The following is a 22,117-nucleotide window of genomic DNA, read 5'->3' on the forward strand; positions in this document are numbered from 1 at the left end:
TTAAAATGCTCGTGAAATTGAGATAAACTATGTATAATTTCTACCTCTGCTTTTCTGTGCCTCATCTCTTTCTCTTCCTCCTCTTGCCTGCGCTTCTCTTCCTCTTCTTGCCTACGCTTCTCCTTTTCCTCTTTCTCTTCTTGTCTAAGTTTCTTATTTTCATATTTCTCTTCTTGACTACGTTTCTCTGTCTCTTCTTTCATTTTCAAAACCATCATGCAAAAGGTCCGGACGTATCCATTTCTGTATCAAAATCTGTAGATCTTGTGTTTACCATTAACAAATGCTAAATATTTCTTTCCCACCAATGACACCAATGTTACACTTCTTGAAAATTACTTTATTCAACACCAACAATATTACAATACTTAATTCAAAATACATAAAATAGAAATAAAATTAATGCCAAATAATATGTACGTCAAACAAAATAAAAAAACAGCTAATTTAAAACATAAGTAAAAGCTAAGTTTATTTCTCAGTCAATTTTTAACCTATAAAGTTTTATAAACCAAAATTTTAACGAAAATTGTATATGCTTTGTTTTCTTTGACGAATTGTCTACACCTATTACCAAGTATACCCAAAAATATATAAAAAATTAAGTCTAAAATTAAAAAAAAAACAATTTTTCAATTTCTTTAACATTGCTCTGTATTTATTTTTCAAAAAAAAAAGTTGGATTGGAAAAACATATCAAAAAGAAATTGAATACTCTGCGAAAAATCTTCAAAAAATACATACTTTTGGGTATAGACACAAAGGCAGAAAAGGCGCAAATTTACCCCGATCTCAAAAACGCAAAGCTTAATTTTGGTATTTGGCAGCACTCTTCGATTTTATCATTTTTAGAAGTCAGTTAACCATATGAAACATTATAATATAGTTCCTTATTAAATGACATAGTCAATATCCTATAAAACAGCGTGAATAGAATTAAAATATTTAAAAGCATCAAACGAAGTCCAAAAAATATGAAAAAATATGTGACGAAATAAAAAAAGACTATAGGGTATAATAAACGAAAATAAAATTTATACAGCGGTGATATCATTATCATTCGAATACGTTAAATTAACGGGAGTGAAAGTGTCATATGTGTTTTCTGAATTTTTAGGAGTTAAAGTTTCAAGATCTTCACTGTTAAGCCGTAAGACAGGACCTGGCTTCGACATGCTGAAAAATCGTGCTTATTTCAGAAAGAAAAATAGAAAAGAAGTTAATACATAGTATATATAGTGCATACTTCACTAAATATCTACAAAATTATAATAATATTTACAGAGAATAACATAAAAGACAAAAATATTTTACTCGGTTTGGTTAACCCTTTGTGACCATTTATTAATATTTTTTTTGGAAATTACTAAACTTACTCAAATACACAATTATAGAATTATTAGATTTCATTAAAAACAAGATATTTAATAAAAATAATAACACTTAAATTAAATCAAACCTCAAATCACGTAATTCATTTTATAACGTGAAGAATCAAGTCTTAGAACATAATTCCAAATAAAAAATCAACAAATATCCCTCTAAGTTTAGTTACTTTAAATTTCTAATTTTCTATCGAAAATATTTATATATTTATCAAAACAAACAATATATATATACTTCATTTTGTGATATGCAGACAACTATTTTGATATTAAAATTATGTAAGCCCTTGTAAACACATTATTTGGATAACGTTTATTGATAGAGAATCAAGCGCTACAATTTGAAAAATGAGTTTGAGCATCTGGTATAGTTTGGTTCAAGATATAAGAAATTTAGCCTGAGGCTGGTGGTATGACCCAGTCGACCGCAGTATTATAATAATGAACAACACCTATTGTTGTTACTAATCCCTCAATTGTCTTTGCAACGGGTAACAATAGTTTTGGAACAGATTACGAGGATTGGACTTTATATCATTTACAGAACTGACTCGTTACCTATCAGAGCAAATAAATTGTTAAAATTAAAATTTCTACACAATGCTTCGTATTAAAAAATTTTTTGCTATACACGAATTAGTCATATTTGCTTACTCATCTGAAATTAAGTTGCTTGGAATCAATTATTATAAACGATCACAACCAATTTTCATGTTAAACGGGCTCATTACTTGAATTTTATGGAGTTAGAATATTATCTGTTTTGTGTCGTTTTCACTTTAAATAAAATAGAATATTGATAATGAAGCTTTCTATCTTTAAATACAAGAAAATTAAAAAATCATTAGCAAGTATATTAGTTAAAGATAAAGTATACCTATTATTATTATTCTATAGCTTTACACATTATAATGCTCGTGCTAATAGGTATTTAGTTATAATTAGATATCATTTATTTATCTAAAAAACATTATTTATGAAACATTATGAAAGGGGGCAAACATATTTAAGTTTGACAGTTGCACATTGAGGCACTTATTTTCTTGCATTTAGATCGGAGGTTAGGTCACGACTCTTAAGTAAAATGTCAGGAATCGGTGAAGCTAGTGCTTAGTGTAAAACACGTTTACATTTATCTGATGATGCCAAAGAAATTATTAGGAATGTTTATCAAACGGTAAAAGAAGATAATCCAAATCCAGAAGACGGTAAATTTCTCATCAAGGCAACATCTCGATTGACAAGGATGCCATATACAACAGTGTGGGAAATTGTTACAGATAGAATTCAACCTCGTAAAAAGCGGAGTGACTTTTCTACATATAAATCAGTGAATAAAAAAGACGCTGAGGTAATTAGAAAACCAGTTTATAATTTCTATTTAAAATATATAAATTTTACGATCAACTTGTTAAAGACTATTCTATTACGTATTCGCCTTCAACTTTATCAAGGTTTTTGAATCACATTGGTTTTCGATACAAGAAAATTAATAAGCGATCATCAATAATGGATTACCCTCGACTTATTTACTGAAGAAACGAATACTTGGATGCTATATCTAAATTTAGAGATGAAGGAAGACTGATATTTTATCTGGATGAAACATGGTTCGATATTGCTCAAAAAGGTTGGACAGACGACTATTAAGTGTGCACCCAATTATCCAATTAATAGAGGTCAGCGAATAATTATTCTGAAGACTGGATCCAAAAATGGCTGACTTGGAGGAGAAAGTTTTTTGGAGGCAAAAGAAATTTGCCTCCAAAAAGTGTCATTGTAATGGATAACGCGACGTATCACAGTGAACAAATTAGAAAAATCCCCAGTGTAGGCTCGACGAAAATACAAATATCGGATTTTTTGTATGAAAATGATTTGTACTTTGAAGAAACATACACAAAAAAAGAAATGTTGGAAGTTCATCACATAAAAGTATTTGAGAAACAGTTTGTTATAGACGAATTAGAAAAACGTGATGGTCATATTATATTGCGATTACCTCCTTATTACTGTGTTTTCAACCTATTGAATTAATCTGGAGCCAACTTAAGGGAAGTTTACTGCGAACAACTGCTGTCCCAAATTTAGTAGCCAATCGGTATCACATGTTGTAGAAGAAATAAAAGATTTCCCCAACACTGTGGCAAAATTGTGTTTCACATATTATAAAAACTGAAGACCATTACAGAACATTAATCTCACATATTAAACCAATAATTATAACAGTAGATGATGACGATTCTACTGAAGATGACAGCATAGTGACATAGAGTTGTAATTTGTAATTATTTTTTTCCATCTAAACTTATTTTATTTTTTTATGTTATTGTTTCTAATTTTATTATGTTATCTTTTTTAATTCTGATTTTTGCTACCACTCTTTTAATCTTTTACTGTTATGAACATTATTTTCCTTAATTTCTTTAATTTGTTCATTTCTCTTATTTCATTGTACTGTACATAATAACATACCTATAACTACATAGATATAAATACGTATTAAATATATGATATATTTAATTTTACATTTATTATTCCAACCCTATTAAGGGTCTGTTGTTTGTTGTAATACTAAATCGGTAGTGTGATCCCACCAGCATCAGGCAAAATTTCTTATATCTTGACGGAAACTATAGAAGGTCTAATTTATAGTATATCAAAACTTAAAGAAAACTGCATCCGAAGCGCCATCTTTGAACCGTTGAATGAACCAACATTGTCAAAACATTTGTTTTTCGTTTTATATAAAGATATCCACACAAACAATCTCTGAAAAAATGAGTTTAAGGTCCTGGTTTCACTAATTAATGATTTCTTTGAAAAAGGTTTAATTGTAGAGTGCCTAAAGACAGCCATTATTATTCCTCTTCATAAGGGTGGTGAAAAATCGAATGTCTGCAACTATAGACTTATTGCCTTACTACTGGTACTATCTAAAATTATTGAAAGACTTATAAAAGCCCGACTTGTCCTTTCTCGTTGAAAACAATATTTTATCACAAAATCAGTTAGGCTTTTTATCTAACAAATGTACCAGTAATGATATGTTTTCTGTACTACATGTGGTTTAACAATACTAAACAATATTTTTTACACTGCCACTATTTTTGTGACTATGCCAAAGCTTTTGATTGTTTAAATCACGACATTTTGATAAAAAAACTAAACTTCTACGGAATTCGAGGTATTTCTTTGAATTGGTTCCAATCTTACTTGCGGAATAGGAAACAACTAGTTAGAGCAAATGATACTGACTCCAGTCACAAAAGCATTGTATGTGGAGTGGAGTACCACAAGATTCAGTATTGGGTTCTCTACCTTTCGTTGTGTTTATAAATGACATCAACTAATTTAAAAATCGATGGAAAAATGTTTCTTTTGTTGATGATACTAGTATCACCTGCAGAAACTCTACTACAACTCTTCATGCAACTATAACTTCTGAACTACTTAAAATAAAAACCTGGTCCGACTCTAATTTACTCTCTTTTAACGTAGTTAAGACAGTAGCATTTTCCTATAAAGTTGATTCTGTAAAAATTTTTGGCATTTTTATAGACAGCAGCCTTAAATGGGGGCCTTCATATCGATTTGTTAAGTAAGAAACTAGCATCAGCCTGTAATTTAATAAGATCTGTCTCATCTTCGATATGGTCTTTGTTTTTGGGGTTCTAGTACAGCTGTCCAATTTGATGTTATTTTCAAATTACAAAAAGGAGCAATACGGTATCTGTTTGGCCTCACAAGAACAACACATTGCAGAAGCTACTTCAAAAATCAAGCGATTTTAAGGTTTTAGGTACTTCGTAAGGTTTTATTATGCATTTGCAATTTATTTAAATTTTGCAATTGATTTTTTATTATCTTATATTTTGTGATATTGACGATTTGTGTAATTTTAGTAAATTTTAAATCGTTATTGTTATTTTCTGGCTTTTTGTAAGCTTTGTCCATAAAATTGTACAATTTTCAGTGATAATAAAGCATATTTCTATTCTATTCTACTATCAGAAGGGAATTCAAATGATTAAATTATATTTTAATTAAATAATCACTGTGATATTTGTTACTTTTCTATTAATTTTATTAATACATTTATTTTATTGTTTCTTCGAAAAAAGTTACTTATTCTTATTTTAATAGACGCGCAATTTTTAATTAGTGGTTTCGGATACTTATGTACATTTATAAATAGCCACTTGGAGTGAAAATTAGAAAACTAAATAAAGAATAGTATCTACCAATTAGATGTTTAAAAAACAAATTAAATATTAGCATAATCACATAAATACACTACTTCTGTTAGTAAATGCAGATATGTAGAATTACAGAATGTATTAGAAATAGGTACACAGAAACTTTTTTAAAAAATGTGTTATTGATGTCAATGTAAGTAAAATCTTTTGTCTGGCATGCACATGTCTGCATCAAGAAAATTTCCGATCCTGGGCTACAACATCATAGACATGAAAATTTTGTCTCTAAGTAGGAATATTGAAATTAAATTATTTAAAGACCTAACTAATTATATCGTATCTTTTCAGCTACATTCCGCCACATTGTTACTTCAGAATTGTGATACATTATACGAGGATTTTTAAAAAATTGTTAATCTACTATAGACGCAAACTTTGAAATATTTTATTATTTAATACACTCTCGTTTAAATAATTTATTATAATGAACCTGCAACGCCTCTAGACCAAAAAAAAATTATCTTGCTCTGCAAATCAGACCTCTACAGCTTCTATCACCGTTTTGTTGGAAGAAAATTTATGATCATTTAGACTTTATTTCAGTTGAGGAAAGACACCGGTCAGATCTGTTAAATAACAGGGTTGTTCTAGTTACTCAAACCTTAAATCAGGAATTGTTTGCATGGCAAAATGCGATTTATATGCGGGATATTGTCCTACAAAACAAAATATTTTTGGACAAGTTTTAGGGACTAATTCAACGAAATTGCCGCCGCCTGAAAACAGGCCTAGCACTAAAAGGGGAAGAATTCGATATTTATAACACGCCAGACAAAAAAATTTAATTACCATATTACAAATAAAGTGTATACTCGTAAGTACAGTAGAACCTCTGTTGTCCGAAATACAGGGTGCATATAAATGTCAATTTCTTTTTTCAGAGTAAAAAAAAATGAAGGTAATTAAGTAAAAAAATACACTTTTAATGGCATTTCGGTTAAGAGAAGTTTACTGTTTAGAACTATAAAGTTATCAATTTGTAATGTTACCTTGCAAGTTCTCTCTGTAAATCAGTCATAATCGTTGTACACTGTGAGTAGAATCTAGCCTGGGTATCTACAAACTCGTACAAATATCTTAAATGGGCTGCATGAGAACTACTCACTCCTTCTAAAAGAAGTTTGGTAATTTCGGCTTGTCTATCAAATTCTGATTGAGCAATTCTTAACTCTCTTTCGGCCTTGAAAAAATAAAATTAACTGAATACAAACGGCTTTTATTATATAAAAATCTAGATAAAAAAGTTGTTGTGCATTCTGGTATATGAGATAAGTGTGGTGTTTTATATTTATATTTTTTAGAATACCTGTTCCAGTGCAACTTCAGGAGAAATTCCGTCCTTTTGCTGAGTGCATGAAAATATTTTTAATTTTAATTCATGTTCGAAAATTTCTATGTATTGGGTATGAGGTGCTACCTCGATATATCATTAATACAAACAGTGGCGGCTCGTGGTAATTTAAAAAGGGTGTTCAATTAAGGATTGTAATTATAGAAACGGTGAATAAGCGCCACAGGCGAAAAATTTTTGGTGGCCTAGCCCTTTATTGTCTAAATTTGATATTATTTATTACTGTGGTTCCTATATAAATCCAAAACCAAAAAAGAAAAATGAGACAAGTTTTATTGTCACATGCAATACATTAAATCAATGCGACTTAAAAACAAAATTTAAACTTTAAAAATAATATAAAAATGTCAGGGTTCTTTTGTGTTCAATTTATTGAGTTTATTCATTTTCTTAATACAAAAACTCCTTTCTTCGATTTTTGTCTTTTGCAAAACATTGATAACACGAGCATTAAAGTCTGCAATTGTGGAAATCGACTCCTTTTCTATGATTAACATATCAAGTGAATTTAAAATGTTCTACTGCATTGTATTTCTCAGTAAAGATTTAATCCTTTTCACCGTAGAAAATCAACGTTTACTTTCGACACTGATCATTGGAATTGTACAGATTAATTTTAACAACACGACAGTTTCACTAAAACCTTCGGTCAGGTTTCTATCGATAAGAAGTTGTAAGATTGCCAACGCACTTCCCGCATGATGAAAATCTTTTCTGTCATAAATAACACACAATTCACTTTTAAGTTTTTCTTTCTGAAAAAAGTTATAGGTTAACGTAATGGTATCAAAATCATCGGTAGGAAAGTCTTTTTCATATTCGTTGAATTTTTCAGAAAAAAGTTTTGAAACCAAAAGATGTTCTGTAAAATGAAACATATCTTTGGCCTGATTAATCAGGATACCTCACACTTCTTTTGTTTGTGCAGAATATGATACTGACTGATGTCGCTTCTTCGGTGATGAAGGTAGACGATATAAGTTACGAATATTTGAAATGGCTTTGTCTAAACTGTTTAAAGATCCTTTAACGGCATCGAAAGACCGAGATTGAAATTCTATAAAAAAGATTTCCATAGCGGGGCATTTTTTGACCGAAAAATGTAAGCCAATAAATGAAACTTGCATTATTTAAATATCCCAGCAACGCCTCTTGGTTTAAAGGGGGTAGTTATACGCGAAATATGACGCTATATCCTGTTTGCGTCAATAGCTTCTACTACTCATTTCCGACTCTCACCTCCACGCGGTGAACCCCGGTAACCTGAGCAAGTCTGGTCCTTCGAAGATTAGGGGGTTAGGAAAAAGGTTAACGACCTCTTCCCTTAAAAAAAACTTATTGTTATGGAAGCACAAAGAGGAAAAGCCGGACTGTTTAATTCACGACGACCTAGCAAACGACAAAGGAATAACGATTTACGGATCATGCCTTAGACGCTCTTAAATTGCTAACACAAGAACTGGATAGAATGAAAGCCGATGTAATAGCGATTCAAGGGATGAGATGGACTGGTTCAGGAATTATCGAGAGAAAAGACTACAATATATACTTAAACTGACATAGCACCCGACACGAGTTTGGCAGTGGTTTTCTAGTCAGTAAAAAAGCAAAAATCACCCATCTTACTTAAAATCTATTTGGACAGATCCTTAGTGAAATCGGTAAAAAAATTTAGAAACATGGGAATAGCGGTGGAAGAAAACACGCTATATACACTTTTCTTTGCGGATGACCAGGTAGTAATTGCAGAAGACAGCTACGATCTTAGCTATATGGTAAGAAAACTGCAAGAAGAATATGAGGTGGCAGGTCTAAACATGAATATGACAACATGTGAATATCTCTCAGTGGAAACAGATGAAATATGTGACCTAGTCTTGGAAGACGACAAAATCAAAGGCGTGTAATCCTGCAAATATTTGGGGACTTTACGGTTCGGAAGTTTGGGATGTCACCAAAGCTAATAGAAACAAACTTATGACGACAGAAATAGATTATCTGAGACAGCTGCGGTAGATCGAAACTGGAGAGAGTTAGAAATGAACAAATAAGAAACGAAATGAAAATGGAGCGAAATATCAATGATGACATAGAAAGAAAACAATTAATCTGGTTCGGACATGTTAAAAGAATGTCAAAGTACAGATGGCCTAGAAGAGTACTGGAATGAATCCCTCCTGAAAGAAGAAAGAGAGGACGACCACGGATAAGTTGGCGCAACGATATTGATGAAGCAATGGCGGCAAGAGACTTAGAAGAGGCAACTGCATATGACAGAAAAAGATGAAAATTGCGGGCGGGGAAGCGGCGAACGCCGTAATCAATCCGTTATTATATATAAAAAAGCAAAGATTCATTCAATAAGACAGTTCCTTGAGAAAACATTAGAATTTAACATTGAAACCCATCACCTATTCGTCGACTTCAAAGCCGCATACGACAGTGTCAAGAGAAAAGTACTACACCAATCAATGCGTGAGTTTGGTATACCAGAAAAACTTATCCGATTAACGAGAATGATAATGTCTAACTTAAAATCCAGCGTTAGGAAACAAGAAGAAAGTTCTCGATCTTTTGAGATAAAGGATGGACTCAGACAAGGAGATGCCCTGGCTTGCCTCCTATTTAACATTGCCTTGGAAAAGGCAGTCCGAGACATACGAATTAAAGGCGGCGGCGGTACTATTTACAATAGATCGATATAAATCTTAGCATTCGCTGATGAAATTGATATAATAGGGTGAAGCAAGCGAGATATTGAGCAATATTTCCTAGAATTGGAAACGGCGGCAAAACAGGTCAGTCTAGTCATCAACGAAGACAAAATCAAGTACATGTTAGTTACTAAAAATCCTATAGCGAATGACGAACGGGAAACAGCATTTGAGAGTCATATCTTTGAACGTGTTGACGGCTAGTGACTACTACTAATAAAACAAGGAAGAAATTAAAAGACGAATAAACCTTACAAATAGGGCATACTACGAACTCCAAAAACAATTCCACTCAGCACTCAAGAAATATTCAAAGAAAACCTAAAATTATTTTATACAAAACACTGCTGAGGCCAGTCCTCTCATACGAGGTGGAAACATGGACTCTAACGCAGAAGGATGAAAGACTTCTGGGAATATTCGAGACTACTTATCTAATGAATAAGATAATTCTGTACAAATATATCTGTTATATACCATACGAGTTTAATAAAAAGTTTGTAAATAAATCTAAACATAAACTAAGATCTATAATTTAATCAAACAAACGTACCGTTGGCTGTCCTAACATACTCCTTGCTTTTCTAACCCTGTTCTTACAAGCATCCAAGTCCAACCTATCAAGATAAAAAACATTAATAGAGAGAATTACAAACCAAATTTCTACTGCACCTTTTGACTTCAAGTAAGTTCTTTTCTTTAATAATAGTTTTCATCTCTGTTTCTAAAAACTTCCTTAAAGGTTGGGTGAAACACATCCCAGCTGATCCAATAAAGTCTCTTTCAGTTTGGCCTAGCTTTTGTTCCCACTGACCTAATAAAATAAAATACAAAGATAGAAACAATACCAATAAAATAAAGTCAATCTCCAATCTCCCTCCATATTTAATATATATATATATATATATATATATATATATATATATATATATATATATATTATTTTTAATTATATTATATTATAATTATTTTTATGTATACATGAAAAGACATACAACTAAAAAGTATTGTACAAAAAATTGGTGGTTTTCCGACCTTGCCAGATAAAATCTTCTAATAGTTGTTTATTTAGAATAGAATACATTTAACATTTTTTTAATAAACAAGAATATTACAAGTTACGTGAAAAATATGACACAGTGCACAATCCCGTGAAATTAAATAGAATGTTTTAAAATTTAAGCAGGAGGAAATACACTACTTATTAAGTTACATATGATAAAAGGACAGGTAGCTGTTTTGACAGGTAAGCTCATTGTATGTTAAAAATATTTGGCAAAGAAATAATTATAACTATAATTTTATGTGTGTTTTGTAAACAAGTATGCTGAATATATTGGACTATAGTCGTCTCTTATGTTGGTGAGACTGTGTAAAAATATATGTAAGTATCTGTAATAAAAGCAGGCAATACAAACAATCTACCAAGAATAGCTTTAACTACAAAATTATCAATGACTGAGAGGTATAATAATACAAAGTTTTAATATTCTCATCGATATTTACATTCAGATGTGCCTGGTATTATGTTGATTATGTTGTATTATGTGAAAATATGGGTAGTCGCCCAGTTGAAATTTTCATCGAACTGTTGATCAGTCGGACATCACTATTATGACAAATCATCTAACTGGAACCCTCTAATCAATTGGAAGATTTACAAAGCTGTGTAGTAAAACATAAGCACATTTTCAATACCTGAGACAGAGGAGAAAGGATTGTGGCAAATTCAGACAAATTAATTACACTTAATTGAACATAATATGTTTCCAACTATTGAAGAAAGCCTTTGAATTGGTTCGAAAGGACATTCTCTCATGTTCAGCAACAACACTTTGATAATTTCTTAAAGCCATTAATTTTAAGTACAAAACTATAGACAAGTGCCAGATACTAATGGAAATTACAAGAATAATTTCACTAAGAAACAATTCTATCAGAAAGATAACTGAATATCGAAAAATGAAACGAATATTGTTTATTTAGATGAGACCTGGTATGATACTCATGAAACTGTGAAAAAAATTGGACGAATAACAAAAAGTGTTTTAATTGAGTACCGCTGCAGTGGAAAAAATGGATGGAACGACGATGTATTAATATATCTGTAAAAAAATTAAAGACGCGTCTCTAGATTATCATGAGGATATGAAAAGTTCAATTTGTGAATCATTGTTTGAAAAATCTTTTCTTTCAAAATTACCTAACCATACCGTGATTATCATGGACAATGCATCATAACATTCAAGATTAATTAGAAAAATTCCAAATATTACTTGGAACAAATTACAAATTCAGGAATGTTTATTTGAGGAAGATACATCACATCAAGAATTTACAAGAGACATCATATAGTAAAATATATACAGGCAATTAAAAAACTTAAAAATAATAAGACACCAGGTAGCGATGGTATACCCGCAGAGTACTTAAAACATGGAGGAGAAGCGTTGTACAGTTCTATATACAAGCTAATTCAAGACATTTGGCGAGAAGAAACAATTCCAGATGAATGGAAAGAAGGGGTTATTATACCAATACACAAAAAAGGAAACAAAAAGCAATGTACTAACTACCGGAGAATATCACTCCTAAACACCACCTACAAAATCCTTGCAAACATCCTGCTAGAAAGAACCAAAACATACACATAAGGAATCGTTGGAGATTATCAATGCGGATTTAGACCGGGCCGCTCTACCATTGACCAGATATTCACAATAAAACAGATAATGGAAAAATGCTGGGAGTTTGATCGTAAGCTTCATCAGATGTTCATAGATTTTATGAACAGCATTACAAGCATTTGATGGAGTATGCAGGGCCAAGCTGTGGACAGCGATGCAGTAACTTGGCTTTCCAAAAAAACTAGTCAGGTTGATACAGATGTGTATGGAACGGTTACGATGTAAGGTGAGAGTTGGACAACTGAAATAAACAATGGACTAAAACAGGGAGATGTACTTTCACCACAACTCTTCAACTTAGCTCTGGAACACATAATCAGAAGTGCAAGAATCGAAAAACCGAATACAGTATTTCATCGGAAGGACCAAATTTACTACTGGCATTTGCAGACGATATCAATCTGATAGAACACACACGATTAAGGATGAAGGAGACTTTCGTGAGGTTCGAGAAGGAAGCAGAGAAGATGGGGCTTCAAATCAACGAAAACAAGACGAAATATATGTATATGAGCAGCAATAATCAAAGCAGAGACAGAATCGGTCAGAACATCATCATCGATGACTTTAACTTTGAGCGCATTAGAGAATTCAAGTATCTTGGGACAACAATAACTGAAGACAATAAAGGATCACAAGAAATAAACAACAGGATCCAAGCTGGCAACATATGTCTTTTTACCCTCCAAAACCTTATAAAATCGAAACAACTAACAAAATATATGGAGACACAGGTCTATAAAACAATCATACGACCCGTTATGATGTATGGAAGCGAAACGTGGACGATAACAAAGGCAAACGAAGAGAGACTATGTGTTTGGGAAAGAAAAATACTAAGGAAGATCTTTGGCCCAGTGCTGGATGAAGCATCAGGACAATATAGGATAAGAACTAACAAAGAGCTCGAAGAATTTTACCCAGATGCCAACATCATAAAAGAAATAAAGTCCAGAAGACTCCAATGGGCAGGACACCTCAGAAGACATTCTGACGAACGAACAGTAAGACTGGTGTGGGAGGAAGTCACAACTGGAAGGAGACCACGCGGACGCCCTCGTCTCCGGTGGCGAGATAATATAGCAGGAGACCTAAGCACTATGGGCGTGGAGAATTGGATGGAGGTTGCTCAAGACAGAAAACAGTGGAGACATGTTGTCGAGTCGGCTAAAACCCACGAAGGGTTGTAACGCCACGGAGTAAGTAAGTAAGTATCATATAGTAAAGAGCAATTGTTGGAAGTAGCTCATAGTAGACAGTACCCGAAGGCATATGTTGTGGATAACTGTGATCTCAGTAATGGGCATACCATGCTTAGACTTACTCCTTATTATTGTACATTGAACCCAATATAGTTAATATAAGCTCAACCTATAGGAAATATAAGAAGAAGAAATGTAGCTCTTTTCAAAGAAATTTTCATCTACTATTCTCCAGTTAATTAGAAGAGATGTCACAAAGATCACAGCAACCAATTGGAAAAATGTAATCAAACATGTAATTACCGAATTAACCAAATTAACTATAAATTTAGAAGATGCTAGTGATAATAGTGACTCTGGGTAGATTAGTAAGTAAACTTAATGTGAATTAGGTGTAAGTTGAAACCATTATTTTTATTCTAATTGTAGATATTGCCATTTTGCTTATATATCTTTGAAAATAGGGTACAAACACACTTCTTGATAGGACAAAACAGTACAAAGTATTTAGTTTAAAATAGTCGAAGTAGAGGTTAGGTTATTATAACATACCTGCTAGGTATATGAAAAAAGATATTTACAAAAGTTTTAGACCTCTTACCCATTTTAAAATTATTGAGGTAGTAGTCTTCTCTAACACTGTCAAATCAAAGTTGTGATTCTTTAATAGAACATAATGTATTTGATTTTAAAAATGAATTGTCCATTTTTTCCTGATTACAATAACATAAAAATTATGGAGGACAAAATAGGAAGTTTTAATACTTATGAGCAGTTGTGTTAATAAAACGTAAATATTTGATCATACTGTTAAATTGTATGTGATAATTACTTTTATTAACAATTTTTTCATATAGGTATTATTATTTTACAATAAGTTCTATTTTGTTGAGTTGATAAGTGTTATCACTATCTAGATATATCATAGATATTTTTTATTTAAACTTTATACAAAATGAAAGTTTTTGGTAAAATAAAATATTTGCCCACATAATTGGAGGGCATGTGACAGTCCCATTTACACTTAAAATGAAATGTTTGCAAAATAATAACTTATTTTGCAAATAATAACTTATTTTGCAAACAGATAAAGATTTATTGTTGTATTGTTGAAAAAATCATCTTACTGAACAACAGGTTCCCACTGTTAAAAAGTTTCAATTAAAATTTGCAGAAGAATTGAACTATAAAAGTAGCAGAGAAAGTATAAGGCAGGAATTTCAGCAGTTTGGGTTTCATTGGAGAAAGACATCAAATAATCGAAAATTACTGGAGAAACACAACATTAGACATTTAAGACTGCAGTATCTCAAGAACATTAAAAAAGCTTCATTCAATTCATAATAAAAATGTAAATGCATTATAGAATTGTTATCAATTTTACTGTGAAACAGGTAACAAATAAAAAACCGAAAAACCTTTGAAACCTGATTGATCTGACAATGTTGCATAACTGAAATTCTCCATCTGTCTGACCTTGGGGATTTCAGATATTTCTGTCGACCTGTAATGTATTGATGAAAGCTCCAAGAAAAGAATTTTAGAGCTCATATTGAATTTTAATGGTCATATATATTCCAATTTTTTCTACAGATCAAATTGTTCATTAAAAAGAAGAATTTTTTGAAGGCTATAAATAATTCAGTATTGGTAGGGTAAATTGTTCTTCAGTCTCTTTCTATTTATCATTTTTCTCTTGAACTGTTCAATATCATCTACCAGCTGTTGTACAAATTGTAATATAGCTATCTATAAAAATAGCCCCATATATTTTAATAGTAGGTAAGTTAGATAGTGGCCTTTAAAAACAGCATATAGTCAACTAGAATTTGTTGTAAGATTTCCAGTTACATGTAAATGGAAACTTGAAATCACCAAGATGGTATATATGAATTAATTAATCACAAAAATTAACAAAACTGAGCAATCAACAGCTTGATTAAAAATTAAATTTTAACTAAAGCCTACTTAGTAAAGAATTAAATAAATTCGAAATTGTTCACATTTTGGTACAAAAAGATATTTATGAAGTTTGGCACAAAATGTTTTGATCTGTTAACACTTACCAACTAATCAATTCAAAAGAAAAATACAACACTTTAGCAAAGAAATAATGAAATTAGTCAGTCATATGTGTCATCTCTTAAGTTAGTGTATAATTTAGCTGTCAGAGGAATTTATTTTTTATTTAGCATATGGCATATTAAGAACACAATGTGTTATATTATGTCATAATTAAAAGCAACAACAGAAAACTTTAAGAGAGTAGGCGAAAATTTCGGGCCAATGCTTCTTAAATGCAATAATGTTTTTCGAATCCTGAGAAAACTAACAAATATTTTTGAAAAATTTAAACGCAGAATGAAAGATTACATTATTACCGAGTGTCGAAAGTCGCTTAGAATAAACAAAAAGTTTTTTTGAATGAGATATTTAAAATTAAAAATCACACTAAATTTTCTCTTTTTTATCACCCCTGTAACTTATTAAAATAAACATTATGGAAGTTTTCAGGGACTTTTGGCCCTCAGTAATAATGTGTTCTTTTATTCTGCGTTTAAATTTTTCAAAAATACTTAGTTTTTTAGGATTCGAAAAAAATGAATGCATTTAAAAAGCATTTTCCCGAAATTTTGTGCCTACACTCTTAAGTGGAATATTACAAACGAATGTCTAATAATATCAATACAATCTAAAACATTTTTGGATATAATCTATTTGGTTAGATTGGGAATATTTTAACTGAATCATTGTTGTTCAAAACATATAACACAAAAATTTATACTCTAGGCATTAACAGCTTAAATGAATTTACTGTTGCAGACTCCTTGCATTGAAAAAAGAAAAATAATCATTAATAGGAGTGTATACTCACTAATTTTCATTAAAAATGTCCCATTTGTATATGCTGGTCTATAAACAACTATAAAAATTCAAAAATAAACCTTGTTTTAATTGATGCATTTTTATGTTGTTAATAAACTATATAGTAGGGTTGTATAGTAATTTCTAGCCACTGCCAGTTAGTAAAAATTTAAGCAAAGTAGCAAAAAATAATAATTAAATTTACTACAGTTGAGACTGGGATTAGCAAACGAAATGTATTAAAGTTTGTGCTATACCTTTACTTATTTATTTATTTAAATTTGTGAATGAAATTATTCAAGGTAATGAAAGTAGTGTTTACAAACATAATAAATATTATCTTGGTTTGTGTTTGTATATTTATAAAATTAAATTGTTGTATTTTTGTATTCTTGTAAAAAATAATTTGAAAACAAAATTAATCTCCCACTAATAAACTTGTTGATAGAACTAATTGAAATGCAAAAATTTATCTGTTAAATAGTATAGACTAAAATGTAACATCACTGTATTAAAATATGGTTACAATATTATAAGTTTTTCAAATTTTTAAGAACCTATTTTAACTGGTAGGAGAATAATAATATTAAAACATTGGTGAAGTAATGATAAAACAAATATTCAACTGAAACAAAATACACTTAGACTGAGGTATTTGTATGCCAATCTAACATTAGATTTGAATTACAAAATAACCAATTTACAATGATGAATAGGACATGTAGATACTGACCTACTTTGATTAAGGAACTCCCATAGGCTGTACCAGGACCCAAAGCATTACCTGCCTCTACCATATCCACTCCTAAATATTCCAAGTTGCTTAATCGTGAAGGTCGTTGCTTTTCGATTTTCTCATAGATGTAATCTTCAACTCTATTTCCAGGATTTGGGATCAAAACTGCTTCAGTGTTTTTTACAAGTTTTTCGGTAAAGTTCTTTGTACCCTCTGCTCTGTTCCAAAGATTTTCGAAATGGGCATCCAATTCTGTTTTTTCAGATGTGCCTAACTTTTCCTCAGTTAGCTAAAAGATTTTTGTAAAAAAAAACTGTTAACCACTAAAGGGTAAAAACGTACCTGTATTGCTCTGCTTAAAGCAGCTCCAGCATCTTTAACAATTTTTTTAACGTTAAAGTCCATGTTGCGCTTTTTATCTTACGATATTAAACAAAGTACTTCCTTGTTTCTTATCGTCTGTATTTTATCGATCTATTGAAAACATACAAACGGAAAACACTGACTGATATGCACAACAAATTTCTTACTAGACACTAGAATTTGACACATACGTCAAAGTCAAAATTCCAGTAGTTCCAGCGTTCCATTTAGGTGTTGTCTTGGTTGAGAAATGTATTCAGACAATTTATTTGAAATTTTAAATGACAACATATTTATAAAAAAAAACGTAAGAGCTGAGGAGTTGATCGAGTAGCTCAGTAACTGTTGATACTGGTCCCAAGCCCGGATGAGGAGGATACGGTATCCCGTAAAAAAATCTAGATACCAATTCCAATAGAAAACGGAACTTTTGACGACACTCAACGCAACCAGATGAGGATAAAAATTCGGGGAAAATAATTGATTTACTGACCCGATATCAAGCACATATTACTTCTCTATAGAAAGTGTAGATTGTAGATTTTAAAGAGCCTCATTGTCCTCGTTGGGGACTCGTTCCACACTGCAACACTTTCACACTTTTGTGTGAAAGATAACAGCCTTTTGTTGTAACCGCTATTGTCAATCTTTAAGTACTTCCAATGTGTAGAGCTAAAGATTACACGCATTGATCAAATAGACTTTTATATGCCTAATACGAAACTAAAAAGACATCTGTACAGATTTCCTGAATATTGTGTATAAACTATAACTTATACTATAACTATAACTTATAGAAGTAATTTATTGTTAGTGTTTAGATCATTGTTTCATTTTTAATATTTATTGGTGCTCTGTTAACTATTTTCATAATTTCTTGGCAAGGCCCTACTTGATTTATCTTCCTTCTTCTCGTACACTCCTTGTCCATTGCGGACGTTGGCTATGGCAATTCGTATAGACGAGCGGTTTACTCCTATAAGCAGAGCTTAAACCAACTTTTTTTTTCGTTTCTACCACACCAAACCTTTTTTATTCAATTTTATCAATGTTTCAAGTATAACAATTTTTCAAGTTCAAATGTATTTTTAAAAAAAATTCCAAGTGGGCCGGAAATTGTTATTAGCAAATAATTTCTGAATCGATTCGAGTAAAATTTTTTTAGGCGTATCTCATCGAAATAAATACTTTTTCTATCTTGGTATGTTTTCGAAAAATGCTTTCTTATCGAGGTATTTGCAATTTTTTGTTGAAGAAATGCCGTAATTTGTGATTTTTGGGATTTTTTTTTTTTCTAAAGAACTACTAGGGGAAATGCGGGTATTACCGCCCAGCGGCAAATACCGCCCACTCTATACAATATGTTAAACATAGAGAAATAGTAACTTTGACAACGTTGAAGTGACGTCACGATACTACCGAGAGAAGCGAGCAACAAGATCGCCAGCCATAAGCACGTTTAGTTGTTTGACAGAGATAAACGTGTTTTGTGTGGTGCTGATATAATATTTACGTGCTCGAAAATAATTTGTAAGTAACTTATTTTTATACTTAATTTATTGATTTTTTTATTAATTAGTGACCGGTCCTCTTATATATATGAATCGAAACAAATTCTTTCAATATTTTGAGAAATAACGATTAACAATTGTTTTGCTTATAATATGGCGATGGCGGGTAATTTCGCCCAACTTGGGCGGTATTACCCTCCAGTGAGCGGTATTAAACATTAATTTATACATTTTTAATTTAGGATAAAGAATGCCAAAGGCAACGGTGAATTCACGGAAAAAGGCAACTTGGAGTGCAGAACAACTTCAGGAAGCTATAAATGCAGTTAGAAACGGAAAGGGAAAAAGGCAAAGTGCAAGAGAGTTTGGTAATATAGGATTTCTATTTTTTAATCCATTTTCTAATGTTCTTTTTTCAGGTATCCCATATTCTACATTAAAAGATAGACTAAATGCCAACAATGCTTGTGCAGCACAACTAGGTCGTAATCCTATATTTTCCAGTGAACAAGAACAGCAAGTGGCTGATCGCTGCATTTATCTGGCGAAGATGTTCTATGGTCTAACGGCCACTGATTTACGAAGAATCGTCTACGAGTTTGCGGTTAAAAATAATATTAAAAACTGCTTTAACGATGACAAAAAAATGGCCGGTAAAGACTGGCTTCAAGCTTTCTTAAAACGGCATCCAAATCTTAGTTTGAGGAAACCCGAGGCAGCCAGTTTAGGGAGAATTTCGGGTTTTAATGCTGAAAGTGTAGGCCTTTTTTTCACAAATTTAAATATAGTCCTAACAAAATATAACTTTCAAGCCTGCCGTATATTTAATGTCGACGAGACAGGTATTACCACGGTGCAGGTGCCATCCAAAATTATAGCCCCAAAAGGTGTCAAACAACTGGGAAAAGCTGTAAGTTGGGAGAGAGGTCGAAATATAACTGTGTGCTGCTCAGTAAGTGCATCAGGAATATATATACCACCGATTATTATTAGGATCTAGAATCCGAATGTCAGATCAGCTCAAACGCAATGGACCGGTAGGTGCCATATATGAATGCTCGGCCAAAGGCTGGATGAATGAAGATTTATTCTTGATTTGGCTTAAGCATTTTAATAAACACGCATCTACTTCTAAGGACAACCCAGCATTGCTGTTGCTTGATAATCACAGCAGTCATTGTTCTTTATCTGCATATGAATTTTGCCGTGAAAATGGGATCATTATGTTATCGTTTCCGCCCCACACGTCACATAAGCTACAGCCACTAGATCTGACATTCTTTGGGCCGCTAAAATCTGCCTATTCAAGTGAATGTTCTCTCTATATGAGACGAAATGTTCACCAAAAAATAACACCATTTGATATATCGGAAATTTTCAATCGAGCATTCGTTCATGTAGCCACCATGGAAAAAGCTCAAAAAGGCTTTGAAATAAGTGGTATTGTTCCATATAGACCGAATATTTTCACGGATGAAGATTTTTTGCCTTCCACCCTTTCTAACATTCCCGCTGTCGAACTACAACTTCCTGAAGCTAATATTACTCCCTATACCTCCAAACCAAATCGAGTACCTTCAAAAGATGCAGTCTTGGAAATAAATGAACCTGATGTTATTCCAAGTACATCAAAAGTCATCGAAGCTCAGGCAGATGTCGCTCCTTCATCATCAAAATCGGAGCTAATAAACGAGAGACAAGGAGATAAATCTATTGAACAAATGACACCGTTGTGCGTAGTGAATGAAAATAAATTAAAAAAGAGGGGTAGAAAATTAGGCATTTCAAAGATTTTGACGGCAACTCCAGAAAAAATAGAACTGGAGCAGAAAGAGAATAGAAAATTACAGAAGAAAGGAAAGCAAAAACTTCCTGTCAAAAACGTCAGCAAAAAGGTAAAACGCGCCACGAAGAAAGTCAAGTTTGACGATAGTTCTTCAAGTGCTTCATCCCACGATGAAATGGAAATTTGCAACGATCATAGTTCCGATGATCCCAACAGCGACATAGAAGAAGAATGCATGTATTGAGGTGAATATGGAAAATCTGAAATGTGGTACAGATGCGGAGTTTGCCATAAATGGGCGCATAAGGAATGCAGTGGTTACGATAATCACAAAACTTTTGTATGCGATTATTGCAAATAGAGTGTAGTTTTAAATGTTTTTATATTCGTTTTTTTTTTAATTAAGTAGTTCTTTGAATATGTTTTTTTTACATAATAAATATATAGATGTTGTTTGTGAGCAAATAATTATTTTGTGTTTGATTTTCATATAATGTAACCCTGGGCGGTATTATACCATCACAGGGCGCAATTACCCGCATGGTCGGATAATTCCGCCTGAGTGTAGGTTTGTGAATATAAATGTAATACTCCGCAAAATAAAATAAATCAACACTTTCAGGCTTAAATAATTAGAAGTCGATAACATGACTGTATTTTGACAGTTGAAATTCTGTTTCAAGACCTATAGTTTTTGTTTAATTCAACCAATTGCTTAAGTGGGCGGCAATACCCGCACTTCCCCTAAATGAATTAAAATTCTATAAAAAGCTTTATAATCTTTAAACCTTCAACTACAAGTAAGAATATTTTTACAAGGATAAATAATGGTTTATATCTTGCTGAAAACGGGAACCAAATATTTCGAATATGCATTTCGAGCAATCTATCGCTGTACGTATACGATAAGAAGAGTATACGGTTGCAGCGATACAGACGCGGCATTTAGAAATCTTTGTTTAAATTAAAAACTATATTTTTAACAAGATAGAAACTACTTACCCTAGTCAAAATATTATTACTTGTACGTAAAGGTTTAAAGAGTATAAATATTTTAATAGAATTGTAATTGATTTAGTAGTTTTTTAGAAAAAAAATTACATCACTAATTAAGTCATTTTTCCAACAAAAAATTTCAAATACCTCGAAAAGAAAGCATTTTTCGAAAAATTACCGAGAGAACAAGTATTTACTTTGATGATATACTCCTAAAAAAAGTTTACTCGAAGCGAGACAGGTAATTGTTTTTTGTTATGTT

The 22,117-nt window shown here is 31.8% G+C and overlaps 1 protein-coding gene across 2 annotated transcripts in view; it reads right to left on the reverse strand.

The window, feature by feature from the left end:
- EndoB (SH3 domain containing GRB2 like, endophilin-B) overlaps positions 1-17,743 on the reverse strand; it is a 40,792-nt gene extending 23,049 nt beyond the window's left edge. Inside the window, exons 1-6 of one of the 2 annotated variants that reach the window (XM_072532624.1) lie at positions 17,542-17,743; positions 17,197-17,488; positions 10,382-10,523; positions 10,263-10,326; positions 6,634-6,824; positions 699-1,176 (exon numbers count right to left, since the gene is read on the reverse strand). In XM_072532624.1, the coding sequence (XP_072388725.1) occupies positions 1,035-1,176; positions 6,634-6,824; positions 10,263-10,326; positions 10,382-10,523; positions 17,197-17,488; positions 17,542-17,604 (894 nt within the window). In that variant the 5' untranslated portion in view covers positions 17,605-17,743 and the 3' untranslated portion in view covers positions 699-1,034. Of the gene's footprint in view, positions 1-698; positions 1,177-6,633; positions 6,825-10,262; positions 10,327-10,381; positions 10,524-17,196; positions 17,489-17,541 lie in introns of those variants that run through there. The other variant, XM_072532623.1, reaches the window with a different exon arrangement.
- Between the last annotated feature and the right edge of the window lie 4,374 nt (positions 17,744-22,117).

The sequence above is a fragment of the Diabrotica undecimpunctata genome, chromosome 5 (genome assembly GCF_040954645.1).
Source record: "Diabrotica undecimpunctata isolate CICGRU chromosome 5, icDiaUnde3, whole genome shotgun sequence".
In the NCBI taxonomy this organism is placed as follows: domain Eukaryota; kingdom Metazoa; phylum Arthropoda; class Insecta; order Coleoptera; family Chrysomelidae; genus Diabrotica; species Diabrotica undecimpunctata.